This window comes from Phodopus roborovskii, unplaced genomic scaffold, assembly GCF_943737965.1.
Source record: "Phodopus roborovskii unplaced genomic scaffold, PHOROB, whole genome shotgun sequence".
In the NCBI taxonomy this organism is placed as follows: Eukaryota; Metazoa; Chordata; class Mammalia; order Rodentia; family Cricetidae; genus Phodopus; species Phodopus roborovskii.
The window spans coordinates 4,568,088-4,590,156 of NW_026126585.1; the positions used below are offsets into that span (position 1 = coordinate 4,568,088).

The 22,069-nt window shown below is 46.7% G+C and overlaps 1 protein-coding gene across 1 annotated transcript in view; it reads left to right on the plus strand.

Moving 5' to 3' along the window:
- Nucleotides 1-10,997: 10,997 nt before the first annotated feature.
- Nucleotides 10,998-22,069, plus strand: part of Tfcp2l1 (transcription factor CP2 like 1) — a 53,289-nt gene continuing 42,217 nt past the window's right edge. The window contains exons 1-2 of the mRNA XM_051204093.1: nt 10,998-11,143; nt 15,487-15,638. Coding sequence (XP_051060050.1) covers nt 11,082-11,143; nt 15,487-15,638 — 214 coding nt within the window. The 5' untranslated portion in view covers nt 10,998-11,081. The remainder of the gene's footprint in view (nt 11,144-15,486; nt 15,639-22,069) is intronic.

Genomic DNA, 22,069 nt, shown 5'->3' on the forward strand with positions numbered 1-22,069 from the left:
GTTCAAATGTAGGCAATGGTGATGGTGTCAGGGTCACATTGTGCATGGACCAGTGCTGCTTTCTGGCGATGGGTCTGGGATCTCAAGAGTGGGCTCCTGGGGCTAGAGTGACAGCTCAGTAGTTAAGAGCTTTTATTCTGCTCATGCAGAGAGCCCTGGTTTGGTTCCCAGCACCCACATGGCGGCTCACAACCAGCTGTTGCTCCAGTTCTAGAGGACCTAAAGTTCTTTCCACCTCCTCAGGCAGCTGCACACGCGTGGCACACATAAACTCATACAGACACATGCACATAAATAATAAATCATTTTAAAGAACGGGATCCTAAGAAAGAGTGGATTTGGCTAGCTGTCTGCCTCTTGCTTCCAGCTTGCTGTCTGGTGCAGCCTGTCATGTAATTCTGCCACATGTTAGGACACAGCTGTCTCCTGCCAGAGCAGATACCACGTTCTTGACTCCCCAGTCTCCAGAACTATGAGAAAGAAATCTCTATTTGCTATAGGGGTATGCACACACAAGTGCATGTGGACAGAGGCTAGAGATCAAGTTCCTGCATTATTCATCGGGATACCATCTACCTTATTTTGTTTTGCTTCTGAAACAGGGTCTCTTACTGGCCTGAATCCCACCAAGTATGTTAGGCTGGCTGGACAGGGAGCCCCCTGGGATCTGCTTGTCTCCATCTCCCTAGCCCTAGGATTGCAAGCACACGAACCACTCCTGGCTTTTTAAAAGAGTTATTATTTTTAACTATGTCTCTGTGTAGGTGTGTGCACATGCGTGCAGGTGCCCAAGGAGGCCAGAAGAGGGCTTTGGATCCCCTGGACCTGGGGTACAGGAGGTCTTGAATCCTGGGTGCAGGGAACTAAACTCAGGGCTCTCTAAGAGCAGTAAGCACTCTTAATCACTGAGCCATCTCTCCAGCCCCAGCCTTGGCTTCTTAAAAACCCTGGTTCTAAGGGTCAAGCTCAGGTCCTTGTATATAGACTGCAAGAACTTTACCAGTTAAGCCATCTCCCCACCCTAAATTTCTGTTATAGTAGCAGAAAACAGACAAGACAGACCCTGAACAGCAATGGTTTGACCTCTTGTTCCTAATCGGTCTGTTTCTCTCTTTATTGGGCTTTGCTTCCTAATAAAGGCCAAGGGGAAACAGCCCCATTGTTCAGGCTGTAACTGGTCACAGAGGCTTCCCCAGCCAAGTCTGAGGTAGAGGAAAGAGGACCCAAGAGAGCCACTGGGGGAGAGACAGCCAGCTCTTGGAAGTAACCAGATGCAGAGGGAAGGATGAGGAGACTCAGCTTGCTCTATTCCCAGCCAGGATGCTGCTCTATCACAGAGCCCAAGCAGCTAGTGGCACATTGGAGAAGAAAGGAATTGTCATGAGTGCAGTTATCCCTGTACCCTAACTGCCTAACTCTTAAGCATTTCCTCACTGAGGGCTGGGCTGCAGCTCAGTGACAGGCGCTTGCCGAGTACACACAAAGACCGAGTTCAATCCCCAGCACCACAGAGGGAGGGACAGACAGGGCAGTGTTTGTGGCAGAGGGATTCAATACTACGGCAATGTCAGGGCGCTGTGTCCAGTGTGTAACAAGCACTGCTTCATCGGAACAATCGGAACAGCAATAGCGCAGGTGATTTCTGTGTGTATTTATTTATTTACTTACTTAGTTTGCAGTACTGGGGATGTAACCCAGGGACCCTGTGCACCTGAGCAAGTGTTCCCGCCATCCTGGTCCCACAGCCGCACCAGCCCCAAATAACACACAGAGACGCTGTATTAGATATAAAGTTGTTGGCCTGTTACTAGCATTTCTTATTGGCTAACTCTGTCTTAAATATTAACCCATTTCTATTACTCTATTTCCATGTGGTCTTATCTTACCAGAGAGAGGGCCTGGACCTCTGCTCTCTTAGTCTACATGTTGACTCTCCTCCTCTATCCCCGAATCTTCCTTGTCTCCTAGTCCCGCCTATCTTGCTCTCCTATTGGCCAACAGGGTTGTATTCATTAACCAATAAGAGAAACATATTTACAGAATGACATCTCTCATCATCTTTTCTGTCTAAAATAAAAAGAAGGGTTTTAATCTTAACATAGCAAAATATATAACAAACAGTTACCAAACAAGAACCACAGTTAACAAGTCCATTAACATTTAGCAAGATTTAAAGAAAATGTTCTATCATCTATCTTTGTGAGTCTATATGTAACTTATCTTTAATCCTAACTAAGGAAAACTATAACCATAACTATCTGTCTTCACTCCTTCAAAGACCACAGAAGGATAATATATAAACTCTAGAAATGACAGAGACAACTCGCCATGTCAGTCACCTAAAGTTCTTCTGTAATCTTCCATCTTCAGCCCATAGGCCATAGTGTGTCTGGCAGACTTCTCAGAAAATCAAAAAATTTCAAAATGTCCCACCTGTATTGGCAGTTTGTCAGTCACTTTTCTCTGTGTCCTGCAGAATGTCTGGCAGATTCTTCCATGAAACAGAAACCCTGTAGCAATGTCCATCTTGTATCAGCAGTCACTTTCGTGTGGGTCCTGTATGCCCATTTTACAGCATAAAGTCAAACAGTCCAGACAAGAGCAGTATCTTGTCCAAATGGCTAGTTTTGCCATATTGGAAGTAAACTCCATAACGCGTTTCTTCAATGTTCATCTTTCTTTGTGACGCAGGTGGTGTTGCCAGGAGCAGTTATGTCTCACTGTCAAGAAAAACCCTAAACCATTTTAAATGCCATATTCTGTAGGTCTTTGAAAGGTTTGAAGAATGCCTATTCATCTCAAATATATCTCTGTATATTTAGAAAACCTAACTCATCTAACTATATAATCTGTACTTAATTATACATTACATTTGTAAATGAGCTCTCTAAATGCAATACCTAAACAAGAGAAGAAATATACATATCACAAAATTGACCTTAAATTTGTATCAATAAATGAAAATCCATTCTAAAACAAAGTATTTATATCTATACCATAATTCCCTTTTTACCTTTAAAGAGATTGGTTGTGGTCATTAACCATTTATAACCAACCCCATATAAATGAAAACAAACATTTATAAACAATATTTGGGAATCTGGGTGTTGTTCTTTCCAAATTGCTTTATGCTGGTAGGGGGCGCTGCCTTGAGGAACCTAAGATGTAGAAATCCTGGCTGTAGTCTGCAAGGTTGCCTTGTTCCAACTGTTTTGAATGTTGAATCACCTGGGCAAATGTTAAAGGAGGCAGGGCCGAAGAGATAAGGACTGACTTCCAGAAGCCACGTGAGGCTGCTCTGGGGTATCTGACACTCTCTTCCGCCTCTGCAGGCACCTGAACTCATGCATATACCCACACACATACGCACACAGTTAGAATAAAATACAGCCTTTTTAAATGTTAAAAGGGGAGTTATTGAGCTGGGCGTTGGTGGCACACACCTTTAATCCTAGCACTCTGGAGGCAGAGGCAGGCATATCTCTGTAAGTTCAAGGCCAGCCTGGTCTACAGAGGGAGTTCCAGGATAGACTCCCAAGCTACAGAGAACCCCTGTTTTCTTGTAAAACCCCAAAAGGGGAGGCTGGGTAATTGAAAGCTTCATGGGGTAAGATTATTCTAAATTGTATTAATTTATTATTGTGTGTGTGTGTGAGTGAGAGAGAGTATATTTGTGTGTGTGTGAGAGAGAATATTTGTGTGTGAGGGGGGAAAGAGAGTATATTTGTGTGTGTGTGTGTGTGTGTGTGTGTGTGTGTGTGTGTGTGTGTGCGTGCACTGGGATGTTTATAGAGGTTGGAAGACAACTTGCTAAAGCTGTCTCTTCTACCATAAGGGTCCCCACATCAAACTCAGGCCATAGGGATGGTTGGTGGCACCTTTACCTGCTGAGCCATCTTGTATTTCAGGTGTGATTTGTGTATTTCAGGTGTGATTGTGTGTATTCCAGCTTGTGATTATGTGTATTTCAGGTATGAGTGTGTATATTTCAGGGTCTGATTTTTGTGTATTTCAGGTGTGACTCTGCATATTTCAGGGTGTGATTTTGTTTGTAAAGCTTCTTACCTGAATACATGCCTCGTGAGTGCATTGAGCAGTATACAGTGAACTATAGCTATAGGGAGTAATCTTCACAATACCCGTCGGGGCCCTGGCTTTGGAGGACACACTGAGTCAGCTCACCTTTGGTGGGATTTTCCCATAACCTCCACCACCCATGACATGGAGGTCAGAATTGTCTCACATACTTATCTTGCTCTGAGAGGGTCTGGGAAATGTAGTTTTGATTTGTTTTGTTTTGTTTTGTTTTTCTCAGTGAATATTGCTTACACCTCCAAAAGATCAGGATTTTCAGCTGGGGTTGTAGGTCTGTGGTAGAGAGCTTGCTTACCAGGGGCTGGGCCTTGGGTTCCATTTTCAGCACTATCCACGTGGCAGGAATTCCTTCGTGGGAAGCCATGACAACTGCTTCCACTTCAAGGTCATAAAGACAAACCAAAGTACAATCCCACCCTGGGGAACGATGCATCTATTGGTCATACTTAGATGCATAGGTGGGTTACCAACATCAGTGTGGGGGCCCCAAGGCAGCTCCACTGGAAAGTTTTCACCCAGCATGGTGAAGGCTTTCCCACAGCCTCACCCAACGACTCGGTATAGTCAACCTTCCCTACCTACATACCCTAACCTCCCAAGACCTCCAGCTAATTAGAGCAAAACTGCACACAAATGGCTGGGAGGAGTGACAGGAATCTCAAGTAAGAGTCCAGTGGCTGTCCCCACACCACCCCCTTCTATGAGGGAATATAAACAAGTCCCCAAGCCTGATTAGGTTGGACTCTTTGGGTGATGCACAGCTGACTGGTGGCAGATCTTTTTCTTTGGGGGTGTTATATAACAACACCCCAAAGAAAAATCAGTGCAGAGAAAGGATAAAAAAGAAATCAACGAGAGGTCTAACCTCTCCCAAAGAATTTCTAGAAAGAGAAAGACGGTCCAGCATGGAAGCCAGGGAGCTTCTCTCTGACAAGGAGAATGGGAAATGTAGTGGGTTCTGTGTTTGACTTTTGTTTGTTTTATTTTTGCTTCTTCTGTTTTCATTTATTCTTAAATTCAGATTGAGGTATGTTCAAAGCCCTGGCTTCGGTCCCCAGCACTACATACATCAGACATGGTAGTTCAACCTGTAATCCCAGCACTTGGGAGGTAGACACAGGAGATTCCAGAGTCCAAGGTTGCTGTCAGCTACATAATGAGTTTGAGGCCAGCCTGAGATGCATAAGACCCTGTAAAGTAGACTCTATGGAGGGGGCACCCCACACCTCCACACACACACACAATTGTGTGGAATTAGTATATCCTTGATTCTCAGATAAGAGGGTTTTTTCCCTCCACATTCCTATTTCCACAGTTTGAATGCTGCTGACAGTTAGAGTAACTTGTTTGGTGGGCTGTTTTCTGATATGCTTGGTATTGTCTTAAGCTCTTAAATTTCCTTGGAGGACTGAGAGAGTCCACACTGAGCCATGAGGAGGAAGGGCAGTATCATTGACTTCAAAGAAACTTAACAATAACCAAAGCCCATGAGTGATGCTCTGTGAGTGATGGCCAAACATCGCCCTTTTGGAAGGTTGGAGGTTGAGACTAGAGAGCCTCCTGCCTCAACGCTAAAGTGTCTTGGTATCCTGTCCTGTCCCATGACTTATTGTAGAAGGAGTGATTTCTGTTTTCTAGAATATTGTTTACTTACGAGTTGACAGTTTCGTGCCCGAATACGATGTATATGGATCCTACCACCCCCAAATTCCCTTCCACTTTCATGCTCCGCCAGCACCACCACCCCTTCAGATCCTTGAGTCCAATTGGTGCTGCCTGCAGGAATGCTTGACTGACCTTACTGTCTGGACCTAGTGTCCGTAATAATAGCTGCAAGGAGATCATGTGCACAATGTCCATGGCGTCCAGAACACAGCATTTTACAGCCTTTCTCCCCTCTTCTGGCTCTTACATCCTTTCTGCCTCCTCTCCCATAATGGTGTCTCCTCTGAGGCTGGGAGAGGCTGTTGATACAGATATCCCATTTAGGGCTGAACACAGAATGGACATTTTTTTTCTTAGCACTTTGGCCAATTAAGAGTCTCTGTATCCACTGCTGTTCACTGTACCTCATGGTTTTCGTTGTTTGCGCTCAGGATTTGGAGGTCCAAGGATCACAAGTTCAAAGTCATCCTGAGCTAAGTGAGAACCCACAGAGGTGGTGCGGGGGGGGGGGGGGAGATGCACAATTAATAAGAAAGTATCTTTATGCCCTCAAGCCTTACGGGTTTGTCCAAGCTGTCCAGCCTCAGAGCTTGGGATTTCTCCTCAGTGACGTGGGACAGTGATACCTTCGGGTGTGTGAGGACATGCAAGGGAAGTTCGTATCCTCTGCCCCTGCTCCCGAGACTCCGGAGAGGGGTTACTACTGTTTTCTCCAACCTCCCTTCCAGGGCTCCCTGCTCCTGTGAAAGAGGTGCTGCTTGTGGTCCCTCTTAGAGGCTGGTACTTGCAACTAGGGACATTTGCAGAAGGAGGTGTGAAGCTGATAGCAGGCTTTTTATTTGGCCCCAGAGGAAAAGCAGTGTGCCAAAGTGTAAGTGGCCAGCTCCACCCGGGACTGTTTGCTGGGTCTGCTCCAGAGGGAGGGCATGGCAGCCCTGTGAGAATGAGGAGTTCTAGGCCTGAGGATGCCAGCACAGCTGCTAGAGTAGATCTCCTATGCTTGAGGCCTGGGTTTAATCCCCACCCTGTAAACCTGAGTGGTGATTTGTTGTCTGCATCCCAGTGGGAGGTGGAGGCAGGAAGTCAGAGGCTCAAGATGATCATTGGTTATACAAGAATCCAAGGCAAGCCTAGGCTACACGAGGCCCTTTATCAAAAAATAATTGTCTCTTATATAGTTGGTATATGAGCTACTAGCAGGTTATGGTATAGTTTTGTGGTTTTTGTCTTGTCTTGTTGTCAGGCTGGGGGTGGACTTAGGGCCTCGTGCATTCTAAGATCACACTATTCAGCTGAGCGACATCTTAGCCTGTTTCTTTATGCACATCTTTGCAGTTAGTGTCTACTTACTTCATAGTCTCAGCATGCAAGCGGCCGCTGGCACTTTGTGGCCAGTGGGTACCAAGGCAAATGGTTTTGACTGTTGACTTCTAACACTTGATGAAAGGGATACCTTTCTCTGGCATTTAAACTTTTGTCCTTTTTGAGGTAGCGCCTCACGTATTCCAAGATGGCCTCAAACTCTCCGAGGATGACCTTGAACTCCTGATCCTCCTGCCTCCACCTCCATAGTGCTGGGGGTTTGTAGCCATGCATCGCTGTGACTAGTTTTATGGAGTTCTGAGGATTGAATCCAAGGCTTATCTATGTACCAGGTGTATATATGTGCTGGTGTACTCATAGCATGACATACATGTGTCAGAGGGTACGTTGCATGAGTCGGTTTTCTCCTTCTACCCCCTGGGTCCCAGGGATCGAACTCAAAATGGCCAGGTTTGGCAACAAGCCCCTTTATCTTCTGAGCCATCTTGCCTGCCCTTACTTTGGATTTCCGTTCCTTGCAACAGAAAATAATTATAATCAGCTCATGAGGCGCTACACTGGCTACAGCTGCTGAAGTAACCCGACCTGTGGCAAAGTTCACTCTACTGCACATGCACCTTTACCCAAAGACACTTGACAGCTCCAAGAGGCTTCAACATCTTTGTCAGAAGTGATGGCCCCAAGCTCAGAGGGCATGGCAGGTGCCAACATGTCCGGCTGACTAACGTGTCTCTTCCAGGGCCCTGGTGCTTTTTGGTCTCTGGAGTCCCCAAGGCATCCACTTCGAGGCCTTATGGCTTGACTGGACCCCTGCCCACCGCTTCCCTGACTGCCTGACAGCGGCTGACCCTTGAGCCCCTGACATCTCCGTTAAAACGCTTAGACATTCTTCCTCCAGTCAAATCCCAGCCCCTCCCCAGGCTGCCATGAACTCATTCACCCTTTCAAAATCATATTCTTAGAGGGCAGGCTCTGAGTCATGGTCATGCCCAAGAAAAACTGGGAGAGCCTTGTGAACGGTTAAATGGGTGGCTCCTGGGGATGGAGGCTTTATTTTTGTTCTTGAAGGATGCTGGGGTTGAGTCTGGGGCAGACACATATGTTGATCAAGCTTTTTCCAGTACCGGGTGAAGAAAGGAACTTGGGGCATGAGGACAGGGACTGTTGTGGTCACCAAACAGCAGGGCCCTGGGTGCACAGACTAGACCCAGATCTCTGTGCTGTCCACCTCATGAACCTCACTATAACACGGGAGAAGATCCCAGCCACTGGGCTGGTGAGATGGCTCAAGAAATAGGGTTCCTGCCTCCAAGCCTGACCACCTGGGCTAGATCCCTGGGACCCACACCCTGGAAGGAGAGGGCTGACTCTATGCTAGCCACAGGAGGGCTGTGTCATGGCCCCTCCTGCAAATAATTTTTAAAAGGTCCATATACCGATTATATGCCAATCACGTACATTTACAAAATAAAGACGGGGAAAGACGGCTTATCTGCATATGTGTCCTCTCTGTAGCAGACTAATTGTGTCCCCAAAGACTGAAAAAGTCAAAAGCTCAGAAATTCATCATTATCCTCCCAGCAGGAATCAAAGGGCTGCCTCTGCCCTCCTGGAGAGAGGTTTTGTGGTCACCTGCCACACACTTGGACAACAGGATCTACATTTCCTTTCCCTTCAAGCTTGTTAGAGCCCAGAACGTAAGCTATTTTTAGGTGCTCAGAGCCAATATTCAGCAAGCCCCCTCAGCTTGCTGTTCGGTCTGTGTTTCCACTGATCTTTGTGTTTGCTGGAGCACTGAGGGTCTGGGATGCGCGAAGGCAGGTGAGTGCCCCTCTCTAATGGGACGCTTGCTGTTCAGAGCTGGCACACAGGGAGATGATTCACGGTACCCTCGGGATCAGGCTGGGCCAGCGCTTCCGTGATAAGGAGCCCAGTTGGAGGAGAAGGGGCGGGGTCCAATAGAAAAGCAGGGCACAAACAATCCAGGCAGGGTAAATTGGCCCCACACAGATCACACCTGACAGCTCAGCGGAGAAGTCTGAGCCCCTGCCGCGTGTTTGTCTGTGGATTCACTTTCTCTAAGCATTAGCATGTGGTGTGTGCTCCCCTGGAAGCTGCCCTCCCTTCATTCTTACTACTGTCCATTGCTGGTGTGCTGTTAGCCCCCCACCCACACCCTGGAAACCTCCAAAGTCATGTTGTCTCCCACCCCCCACCGTTCCCATAGCAGTTTTTATCGCTTGGGTTTTTGTTTGCTTGTTTCTTCTAAACAGGGTTTCTCCATGTAGACCTGGCTGTCCTAGAACTTGCCCTGTAAACCAGGCTGGCCTCGAACTCACCTGCCTATGCCCCCTACGTGTTGGGATTAAATGGTGATGCCTGGCTTTTTTTTTTTTTTTTCCCCCTTATTGAGTGACATTGCTACTGTTGCTGCTTACCCACTGGCCTTGGTAGAATGATAGGAGCCTCTGGAAGGGCTGGCTCGTCGTCGGCATTTTCCTAGGGTGCTCTCTTCTTGAACACACATACCTGTCATGGTCCCTAAGGGAAACTTGGTGGTCAGGATGTTCATTACAGAATTCTTTAGTGTCAACATCTGGACAATGGGAAGAATAGACAGGTGATTGCTTCTTCCAGTTTCTCCGTGGGATCTCTGGCGCTAAGATGGCCTCTGCATTGTCACACATCCAAAGAGATGGGTGTGATAGCCACAGGAATGTTGACCACCCCCCACGCTCCCCCCAGACATGTGACTTCTAGGAATAGCTAGTGCAATGGAGGTGGTCCCTGGAGAGGCAGACAGCGAGTGATACAATGGCTCCTCACAGAGCAGCAACTTGAAGCTGGAGATACAGCAGGACCAGCACGGAAAGGAGGACTGTGTGTCTATGCAGTCTCCTCCAGAGACTAACTCAGTTGCTTCCCGTAAGCAGAACGGATGCCTTACTGAGGTCCTGGGGCAGCCATCACTTGTGGGTCCAGCTCCTGGGGAATTGCACACCTTCCTACCTGCCCGTCTGCCGGTGCCCATTCAGCCACACTCACCTTTCCAAAAGCTGCCTGAGGAGGTGGGAATGACACCTGCAAGTTGTCCTCTGAAGTTCACACACACCAAGCAACAATGCCACCCCCCTCCAGGGGGATTGGGGAAGGAAGTGGAAAGCCCCCTGCTACCTACCTGTTCTACCCTGGCACTACTTCACCCCATTCCCTAAGCTCTTCCGTAGGTCCCACAAGCCCAGCTTGTCAAAGCAGGGTTGGCACAAGCCTCCGTGGCTACTACTTTCTTTTCAGATTCTTGCTAGGCACATCTGGACTCCAACTAAGGACTGTCCCGGCTCTAAGTAACAGGCCCAGGGGTCGATTTTATTTTATTTTAATTTTATGGAAAAGTCTCCTACATTTCTGTGACTTAATGTGTAGCAGAAAATGACCTTGAACTTTGGATCTTTCTGCCTCCGGCCAGGCTAGGATTACAGGTCTAGTCTACCGCACCTGGGTTTAGAACCTAGGGCTTTGTGTACGTTAGGCCAGCAGTGAACTACAGAAACACCTAGCCACGGGATTAAAGACTAGAAAAAACACCGGAGAGAAAAAGGCCATAACATCAGTGTTCAGTGCAAGGAAAAATAAAAGCAACCTTAAGGGGACCCAGAATGCCTAGGAACTCCTGCCACGAACAACCTGCCCGTGGCTCCGGGGATCTGCCCTGGGCTCAGAGTGGCTCTGTCCCCAGGGTCAGCGGCCAGGAGTTAGCTCCCGGAAAGGCAGAGGACGGCTCAGCCAGGTGTGGCCCAGCGCCGCCCTCCCGCCGCCAGCCGTGGGGGCGGACCTGCAATCACCACGCCCCGGAATGCCACGCCCACCCGAGGCCCATAAAAGGCGCCGCCCGCCGGCGGCTCGGGTTCGAGTGCTGCTTTGGGGTGGACTGCTGGCGGCCAGCGTCGCCGCGGTCAGCTCGGTGCCACGCCCCGGCCGGTGCTGCGGGAGCCCCAGCCATGCTGTTCTGGCACACGCAGCCCGAACACTACAACCAGCACAACTCTGGCAGCTACCTGCGGTAAGACGGGACGGCACCTGCCTGCGATCGGGGTCCGGGCGCAGTGAGGCCTCCGGGGAGGGGGTCCTTCGGGAGACCCCCGGGGGGGGGGCTGATCGGGGAGGCGGCGCGCTCATGCCGAAGGGCGCGACTCTCCGAGGTCTCCCTGTCGCTCGCAGCGTCCCGGCCCGGTCCGGCAGCCTTCCCTCTCCCTTCTCCAGTTGGAGAAATAAACTTGCCACATCCATCAGGAGCTCGTGTGTCCCGGGAAGCCAGGCCCCTCTCCCTGCTCTTCGTGGCCAGTGGGCCCACAGGTGGGTGGCGGGAGCCGGTCTGCGCTGCAGCCTTGCGGGCCCTGGCTCCTGGGGGGCTGGCCGTCCCTGCCAGGGTGAGCCTAGTGTGGCCCCCCAGGTCCCGGCTTCACCGAAATCTGCTTCGGCGAAATCTCTAACGCACTTCAAGGGAAGAGGGTCCCGCGGGTTTCGCAAAAGTTCTCTGAACTCCCTGATTCTGGAAGTAGACCCCACCCCCACGGCTTCGGTGACTACGGGATTCTTTTTTCCACCGTGCTGCAGCTGACCGGAGGGCTAATAGGCAGGCATTTCATTTTCTGAACTCGCTAAAACCAGCTTCAACCTGTCTTTATTCCATCCTAGTCACAGTTTATTATATGTGCCTTACTTAACCAAAAAGGTGTTGTTGGACATAGGCAAGCAGAAGTCAACCCCAACAACAGAACCTTACGTGCTTTTTTGGACCCCCAAATCTCCCCGTTTGGATTTTCTGTCATTTGAATTTTCTGGCTTCTAATTCATGTATGTCCAGAAGAACTCTGGGCAGACACCGCCTTCTTAGAAAGCCGAGACTGACCAGGTTTCGCTAGTGTATCTTCAGTTCTAAGTTATAGAAAGTGGCAATCAGTAGGGTTTGACTGCAGATCCCTGTGTGTTAAGGGTTATGCAAAGCCCACGGTTAAAATGCTACAGAAGAAACACATATTAACCATGCAACGCTCTTTAGGGTCACTTGTAGTTTCTTTTGAATTGCAGTGCATGGCCATTAAGGTATCTCATCCTATCTTAAAAAGGAGTTTGAAGATGACCTTGAGCTGAGCATATTTGAAACCTAGATGCACGATCCTGTTAGGGGACAGTTTTATAGGAGAAGAGGTGTGGTTTTTGCATCTGTGCCTGAGATGGAAGTTTGTGAGCCAACCCTGATACTTTTAGGTTTTGGACTTTGCATGGGAGGAGGAAGGCAAACATTGGGGCCCAGAGCTGCTGCAAACCGCTCTGGTTCCTTTGAGGAAGTGATGGGTTAAGACAGTCCATACTCCCCTCTTGGAAGCTGGTTTATTATTATTATTATTATTATTATTATTATTATTATTATTATTATTTCTACTTTCAAATAGTTTGACCTCTTTGAAGGCCTGTGCCCCATGTCAGAGTGAGGATATTTTTCTTTGTTTTGCCTTTTTCCTCTTTAAAACTTTTTAAAAATTAGTATTTTTTTTTTTTTTTTTTCAGTGAGGGATGAGCCCTGGGACTTAAGACTTGTTCTTCCATTTTGGTAACTTCCAGTCCTCCTTTTTATTATTATTCTTTTTGCTCTACTAGAAGTTCTGCAAGCCATCTGACTTCCCCTGAATAGCGAGTGGCCTTCAGGTCCCTCCCTCTCCTTTCTGTTTGATGTTCTGGTAACTTTTATTCTTTGGCAAATAAGGACACCAGGCCAGAAACAAGTTAGTGTTGAGTGAAGGTTCTTAACAATCCCTCCTCTTTTTTTTTTTTTTTTTTTTTTTGATTTAAAAGTAACAGTGCATGGATTATTAACTTAACATGGTCTGGACAAACATGAAATTATGCAATTCCTAGGTGAGTAGGATGGCTTGCTCCTTCCCGTGCTCCTTAATAACTGCCCAGGCAGGGGAAGGGGAAAGGAAGGCTTGCTGCTCCTGGCGAAGGTGCAGCTGGCCAACCTTGCTCTCTCTCTCTCTCTCTCTCTCTCTCTCTCTCTCTCTCTCTCTCTCTCTCTCTCTCTCTCTCTTCCTCTTTCGGCAGCAGACAGAAATAGCAGAAGAGCCCACGTGGGGAAGGTTTCCCAGGTGTGCCCAGAAAGGCAGGCTTTCTGAGGATTTGTTAGACACTGTTGGGGTGTGTGCTGGTTTATATTTCACGGACACTCATTTATGATGCTGAACAGGGAACACATAGTACTGGTAGCTATGCAGTGAAGTGAGGTCAGCTGATCTGATTCATGGCCCAGACCGATGGAGGGAGGAGGGTCATCAGATAGGGTGCGACACCTTTTGGTAGGTGTTTCTGTGGCAACATAGTTTAGAATCTTTAAGCAAGTCTTGCCTGCCTGCTGGTAATTCCGATCCTCAGGGATTTCATTGTTCCTTGCAAGGACACTCATCTGAAGTCCTGCAATGGGGAAACTGAAGTAAGACAGTTCCTTGAGTCTGGCAGTTCAAGGCTAGCCTAGACAACATACGATACCTTCCTGAAAAGTCTAGAAACAAGTTTCTCTGCCACAGGGTGATTGGAGGCTGCTGTGTACATGTGTGTGATGGTGTGTGTGCATATGTGTAGGGGCCAGAGGAAGGACTACTACCTCCAGTATTGTGTTATTTGTATTGTTTTGTTTTGTTTTTGAAGCAACATCTCACTATGTAGCTCTAGCTGTCCTATGACTCTCTATGTAGATCAGGCTGGCCTTGAACTCATAGATATCCACCTGCCTCTCCCAAGAGCTATGATTAAAGGTGTGGGCCACTAGCTATGGCTAGCTAGTCTTTTTAGTGATGTTCCTCAGGAACCCATGCATTTGTTATTTGAGGCTGGATCCTCTACTGGTCTGAAACTTGACAAGTAGGCTAAGCTGGCTGGCCAGTGAGCCTTGGGGATCATCCTGTCCAATCTCTCCAGCACTGGGACTGATTGTATGTGCAGCTACACTCAATTTTTGTAGGCTGTGGGCTCTGGGACTGACTCTATATGTCTTCATGCTTGCAAATGCTTTACTGACTGAGCCCTCTCTCCAGGCCAGGGCTGATGTTTTTGGTGGAGGGAACATCATATAGATGAAGGAAACAATTGTGAGGGTTTTTTTTTTTTTTTTCATTTTGTTTTGCTTTTTTTTTTTTTTTTTTTAATTGAGACAAGGTTTTTCTTTTTTTCTTTCTGTTTTTTTTTTTTTTTTTTTTTTTTTTTTTTTTTTTGAGACAGGGTTTCTTGTTTCTCTGTATTGCTTTGGAGGTTGTCCTGGCACTCACTTTGTAGACCAAGCTAGCCTTGAACTCACAGAGATCCACCTGCCTCTGCCTCCCGAGATTAAAGGCGTGTGCGACCATCTGCCTCAACTCTGAGTTAAGATTTGCTGCTTAGGTAAGAAAACTGAGGTTAAGTTTTTCTATCTTCATAGTATTTTGGAGATACCAGTCTGAGCTTTAAAACGGGGCTATGGACAGGCAACATGGCTTAGCAGGTAAAGGTGCTTGCTACCAAGCCTAATGACCTGAGTTCCATCCCAGGAGTCCATCCACATGATAAAGGGAGGGAAACAGATCCCCCCCCCCCCCCCCCCGCCACACACACACATCTTGGTGTTAGCACACACTGTCTGTGCACTTGTTCACATTCACATGTACATATGGGAACACACACACATACAAACAACTAGCCTACTTAACTAAAGAAGTATATGTTGAAAATTCAAAACAGAAAACCAAACAACAACAAAAACTCCAAAGTGGGGCCGTGGTGGAAGGTGCAAGCCAGCGCTCGGGAGGCAGAGGCAGGCGGATCTTTGTGAATTCGAGGCCAGCCTGGTCTACAGAGTGAGTTCCAGGACAGCCACGGCGATTACATCCTCCTACCCACTAAATAAATAACGTAAAAAAGGAACAAAAATGTTCAGGTGATTGTCCTCAAAGATGTCTGAGCGAGTACTTACAGGTAGGAAGCAGGCGGTACAGCATGTTTAGCATGTACACAGTTCTGGATTCAGTCCCTGAACGAGCACTATATATCTCCCCCCAGGAGAAAGGAGAAAAACAAAGAAATAGCTTTCTAAGAGAAAAAGAAGGAAATAGCTGCTGGCTTCTATTGCTTACATTTCAGAACCTTTCCCTTCTCCAGGCCTTGGGTGACTAGATCTCATGAGGGCCATTGAACGGAGCCAGGACCATGCAGGAGTGGTTGCATCTGAGATATGGGCTGTGTGGATGAGGAACTAGGTCATCTTGTCACACTGGACTCTGAAGTCATCTTTGGTACCGTGGCCTGCATCTCTCTCCCTCCAACATTGCTCTGTGTTCCTGGGCTTTGCTTCTGACCACCGCTTCCTGTGTTTTACAGTGATGTGCTGGCTCTGCCCATCTTCAAGCAGGAGGAGCCCCAGCTATCTCCTGAGAATGGGGCCCGCCTACCGCCCCTACAGTACGTGCTGTGTGCCGCCACCTCTCCGGCTGTGAAGCTACACGAAGAGACCTTGACATATCTCAATCAAGGTAGAGGCCTCCATAGGGATGGAACCTGGGTGGGCGGACAAGACAAGCGGGGGTAGTTAGCAGATGGTGTGCAAGACCCTGCTGGGCCTCTTTAGCTGTGACGTGGGAAAGAGTACAAACTTAGGGGTCAGGCACAGGTTCCGATTCTGTAGCTTAGCCGTGTCGTGTGGCTTCCCACACAGGACTGCCATGACTTCACTGGGTAAATGGAAATATTGCTAACTGAGCTAGGAGATGTGAGCCGGTTGTCTTACTCCTTAGGCAGAGGCAGCCTGGACTTCATAGGCAGAGTCAGCCTGAAGTCCATAGGCAGAGGCAGCCTGGACAATAGAAGCAGACTCCTGAAAAGGAGGGAAGCCAAGAAGGCCAAGTGCGGGTCTTCTTGTAAGTAACATCCCTTCCTCAAGACTGCTGTTACTGTTTGATACTTTTGTTACCTAGTCTGCTGTCCTTTTTATGGAGTGACAGCTGGCCCACATGCTCCTCAAATAGGGTGTGGCTTCCACCCATTGGAGAGCAGTTGCCCTTGGCTGCCCAGGCCACCACAGTGCCAGCACCTATTTCTAATTCTCAGTGACCCCTCTCTCTCTCTCTCTGAGATAGGGTTTCTCTGTGTAACCCTGGCTGATCTGGAACTCGCTCTGTAGACCAGGCTGGCATCGTACTCACAGAGATCTGCCTGACTCTGCCTCTTAAAGTTCTGGGATTAAAGGCATGTGCCACCATCACCCATCCCTCAGTGATTGCCTGTGTGAAATAAGAAAGTCTAATTTTGGAGGGGGTGTGTAAAAGGGCGAAGGTAAGTGATCTGCATGATGGCAGTTGCGCAAACACTAGTCCTTCAAGTTTCTGTTCGTTTGCTTGTCGGTTTTCAAGTTGGAGTCTTGCTATGTATCCCAGGCTAGTCTGGAACTCAAGATCCTCCTGCCTCAACCTCCTAAGAGGGAGACAGGCTTGTACTCTGTGTTTAGCTTTCAATCCTCCTTTAATTTTTTTTCATTAGGTTTATATATGTGTGTGTGATTACATTTATGTATTTGTAAAAGTGTATGCGATTGTGATTACATTATGTATAGGTGCGTGTGATACATTTGTATATATTTGTGTGTGCATGTTTTGAGGAGCTTATTCTCTTTAACCATGTGGGACTCGTGTCTTGGCAGCAGATTCCTTTGCCCAATCAGCCATCTCACCACGCCATGTTCTCAGTTTTGAGTGATTCGTTTGTCAGACACACGGATCCTATCCTGGTGGCTAGGGCTTCACTGGTCCCTGTCCTGATGATAGGACTGTATTTATCGTCTCAGAATGAATCTGGTTGCCATTACCCAGGGCACTGGTTTCTTGTCTGCTGTGAGTTGGAATCTGGGGGAGGCTGGCAGCTGAGCCCTGGCAGAAAGCTGCCTCCATTGGGCAGAATTGCCTCTTGGATTTGACTTTGCCCGTGTCCCAACTCACAGTGAATGGAAGTGGCGGGGCATGGAATCTGCCCGTCATTACTGGTGCGTCCTGGAGGAAGGCAGGGTTAACCCTGTGGGCCGAACTCCCTGCTCTGTCTGTGGTGGATGACGGTCATTGATGGCAGGCGACGAGCCAGTTGGAAGCAGTCCCTTGTGTGTTTGCACAGTGGCTTCTGTCCTTGTCCTTTCTTACTTGTTGAAGGTTAAATGTTGCCTGAGTAGTTTCTTTCCTCATCAGTCTACACCCGCCCCCCCTTCTTGCTTAAACTTGAGAGTGAAGGAACGAGGCCCCTGAGCTGATGTGGGTCTTGTTCGGGGCCATGTCCCATGTGAGCGGATGAGTGAGCAGTGTGAGGTCTTGGCTGAAAAGGGACATTGTGTGTTGGTCCCCTGCCCCCATTTAAAGGCCTGTCTGTGGTTGTGTTAATCATACCCCTCCCCATTATTTAGTGAACAGTAGAAAGTGTTTGATAGCAGACTAGGTCTTCCTAACAAGTTTAAAAGAACATCTTCTCCATCATAGATGTTAAAGGGCACACCACATGGTTCCATCCGCCTGCCTGTGTTAACTTGGTATATTTTTTGGATATTTACAGATTATAGTTATCATTTTATTGTACATTAATGGGAATTGAGTTCAGGGTCCCCTGCTCAAAAGGCTGGTCCTCTAGCACAGAGCCATACTCCGTCCTCCCCTGCAAACTTTAAGTTATGCGTTCTTTGATGTTTCGAGAAAGAGTTCTTGTGGAACCTCCTGTGCATCCCAGATTGGCCTCTGTCTAACTCCATCTTGTCTCAGTTTTGCAAATGCACCATCTTGACTGATGGGTAATAAATACAATAGATGTTCATTACAGAAAGTGTCTACTGTTGGCAAGATAAAACTGTTTAGAAGGGCTGAGGCATAGCACAGTTGCCAGAGTGCTTGCCTGGCATGCAGAAAGCCCTGGGTTTGATCCCCAGCACCTCATAAGCCAAGTGTGGTGGTACACGCTTGTAATCCCAGCTCTCTGAGATGCAGGAGGTTCAGTTCAAGGTCATCCTCAGCTACATAGAGTGAGGATAGCCGGGGGATGCTTGAGACACTGTCTTTTCATTCATTCATTCATTCATTCATTCATTCATTCATTCATTCATTCATTTTACGAGTCCCCTATCTGCATGACTTTATGCCAGAAGAGGACATCAGATTCCATTATAGATGGTTGTGAGCCACCATGTGGGTGCTGGGAATTAAGCCCAGGACCTCTCTCTGAAGGAACAGCCAGTGCTCTCAACCGCTGAGCCATCTTTTAAAGTGAGTGGTCTGGGCCTGGTGTAGTGGCATATGTAGAGTTTGAGACCAGCCTGGTCTACATTGTGAGTTCTAAGCCATCCAGAGTTACATAGAAACCCTGTCTTTAAAAAAGTTACTATTCACATTCTGCGCTTTCATCATCTCTGTAGTAACTACAATGTAACAATATCCATACAATATGCAAAATGTATTCATTGTTGCTAATTTGCATGTTTCTGCCAAATTAAAATAGTATCCTACTGAAACTCAAGAAAGTAACAGAAAAGCAAGAGCAAAAGGCAGAAAATTTAAAAAACATAAAATAAAAAATTTAAGTCCCCTCTAATATCATGTGTGTATGTTTATTTAATTCCATTTAGTATGGAGGGCTGGGTCATGCTTTTCTGCTATGACACGCGAGCACGCACGCGCACACACACACACACACACACACACACAGAGAGAGAGAGAGAGAGAGAGAGAGAGAGAGAGAGGTCAGAGGACAACTTCCAGAAGTCAGTTTTCTCCCACCACATGGGTTCTGGAGGTAGGAATGATCAGACTGAGCTATCTTGCAAGCCTGGCCACTAATATCTGTTATTTTGTTTTGTTTTGTTTTGCTTTTTTAGTTTTTCAAGACAAGGTTTCTCTGTAACAGCCCTAGCTGTCCTGGAACTAGCTCTGTAAACCAGGGTGGCCTTGAACTCACAGAATCCACCTGCCTCTGCCTCTCGATTGCTGGGATTAAAGTCATGTGCCACCACTGCCTGGCTGTCTATGTATTATACATGCATCTTTTAAAATTTTGGAATAATATAGTACTATACCATAAACTCTGGTCAGTTTTATATTGTGAGCAATCATTTTTTTGTTGTTGTTGTCAGAAGTAAACACTGAAGGGAAATGAGATGACTCAACAAGTAAGGACACTTGCCACCACCAAGACTAACCTGTGTTCAATCCCCAAGAAAGAGAGAACTGATTTTGAAAAGTTGTCCTCTAACCCCTATGTAGGCATCATGGCGTGAGCATGGGCACACACAACTACAAATAAATGTAATATTTTTATTTATGTATTTATTTTGGTTTTTCAAGACAAGGTTTCCCTGTGTAGCTTTGGAGACGGTCCTGGAACTAGCTCATGTAGACCAGGCTGGTCTCGAACTCACAGAGGTCTGTCTGCCTCTGCCTTCCAAGTGCTGGAATTAAAGGCGTGCGCGACCACCGTCTGGCATAAATGTAATACTTTTTAAAAATTTAAACTTTGAGGACTGGGGCTATGGCTCAGTGGTAGAACACTTGTCTAGAAATTAAACACTGATAAGCATCCTTGTGTATACAGCTTGGCTATATTTTAGTTATACACCTAATGAATAGAAATATAACATTAAAATATTATGCATTATCTTCTTGGTAGAGTGTCTCATATCCTACCCGACTCTGTGTATCTCATGGTCTGGCTCAAAGGCAGGTATTGCCAGTTTTCACATGAGATTTTATTATTATTATTATTATTTATTTATTTATTTTAAATCACACTTTATTTCCTGTTTAATTTTTAAAATAATTTATTTAACCTTTATTTTGTGTGCATTGGGGTGAATGTATCCGATCCCCTAAACTAGAGTTACAGACAGTTGTAAGATGCCATGTAGGTCCTTTGGAAGAACAGTCAGTACTCGTAACTGCTGAGCCATCTCTCCAGCCCCTGCTATTACTATTTTTTTTTTAAAAAATAAAAATCTTTGTTGTAGTATCTTGGTCACTGTTCTGTTGCTATGAAGAGACACCATCAACAAGACAACTCTTGTAAAATAAAACATTGAATGAGGGCTTGCTTGCTCTTTCAGAGTCTGTTATCCTCATGTCCTCATGGAGTGCATGGCAGTAGGCATGGCTAGCATGGTGATGGAGAACTGGTCGAGTGCTACATCCAGATCTGCAGGCAGAGCGCCTTTGGCTTGGCCTGGGCTTTTAAAACATCAAAGCCCAATCCCAGTGACAGGCTTCCTCCAGCAAGGCCACACCTCCTTATCCTTCTGATCCTTTTAAACAGCTCCAGCCGCTCCCTGGTGACCTATGGGGGCCATTCTGGGATTCTCCCGTCTCCGTTTCCCATCTCCCCATAGGAGAATTGGAGTTGTAGGTGCTACTGCTATCCAGCTTTACGTGGGTTCTGGGGATCCAAACTCGGGTCCTCATGCCTGCACTGCAAGAGCGAGCGCAGTGCCCATAGAGGTCGTAGGCATCAGATACCCAGACACTCGGTTGTGGACGGCCTGCTGGTACTGAAAGTAGAACCTTTGCAAGCACAGAAATAAGTGCTCTTTACCTCTGAGCTTTGTCGTCTCCAGCTCTCAAAAACTTGATTTTTAAGTTAGTATTCATTCTTAAGTTTTACTTTTTTTTTTTTTTTTTTAACTTGGGGTATGTGTATGTGTGGAGGTTTCGAGACAGGGTTTCTCTGTTTCTCCGTCCTGATTAACCTGGAATTCACTTTGTAGACTAACTAGGCTGGTGTAGAACTCACTGAGACCCTCCTGCCTCTCCCTCCTGAGTGTTGATTAAAGGTGTGCACCACCACTGCCTGGCTTTTTGTTCGTTTTTTTTAAAGCTGTGGTCCCATTCTTTATGGGTCCTAGTGTGGCCTCAAACTTGTGATCCTCCTGTCTCAGCTTCCAGAGTGTTGGGACTATAGGCGAGCACCTACTTGCTTAAACATTCTATGCTCTAATGACTAACATGATGAAATACCTAAAATGTCCATTGGTGTTTTAGAATGCCTGTGTAGTTTTATTATGTCCTTTGTAAATGTCCTGTCCATTGGAAGAGACATCATCTGTGAAGCATTTTGCGGCCATATGTTGCAATATTTTCCTCTTCAGCCATTTAGCTATATTTTGTGATAATTACATTTTTGGTGTGTATATGTAAGGTCTGAGGGTCCTCAGCACGCCAAGCGAGCACTGGACCTACCACTGGACCTACACTCCCAGAGCAATGATTAAATTTTGTTATTGCATTTATTTGTTTGTTTGTCTACCTATTTATTCCTGTGAGTGTGTGTGCAAACCACACACACCTGTGTAGATCTATCTATCTATCTATCTATCTATGTGCATTTTAAGCATTATGTTGGGTACCTTATGGTATGAGAACAAGAATTACTCAGAACTTAAATGTCTTTTCTTCCTTTTGCTCTTCTTAATGACACTATACTAGGTGCCTTCAGCACACCTCCCATCCAAGTACTCAGCCAGCGCCTGCCTTGACTAGCTTGAGATCAGATAAGATGGAGCATCTTCTCCATTAATCGGTAATCTTAGCACTGAGCTGAAGCAGGAGGATCATGAGTTGGAGGCCAGCTTAAAAAAAAAAAATGCCCTCATTATCAACAGCATGTCATTCAAGACCCTTTTAGTCCATTGCTTTTAGTCCATTGGAAGGTTTTCTCTCCCGTTATTTCTATTTATTGTGTTGGCTCTATGATACTTATTGCCCCCCCCCAGCCCATGGTACTTCAAATAGAAGCCAAGGCCTTGTATGTGCTAGGTAAATGCTCTATCTTTGAACTATGTTCCCTGTTCCTTACTGTTTCCTGTGTGAAGCCCATCCATGTGTTTAAAGTTCCCTGAGAACAAAAAGAACTCTGTGTGTATATCAAAGTCTCTTACTGAATCACTGGACCACCATTT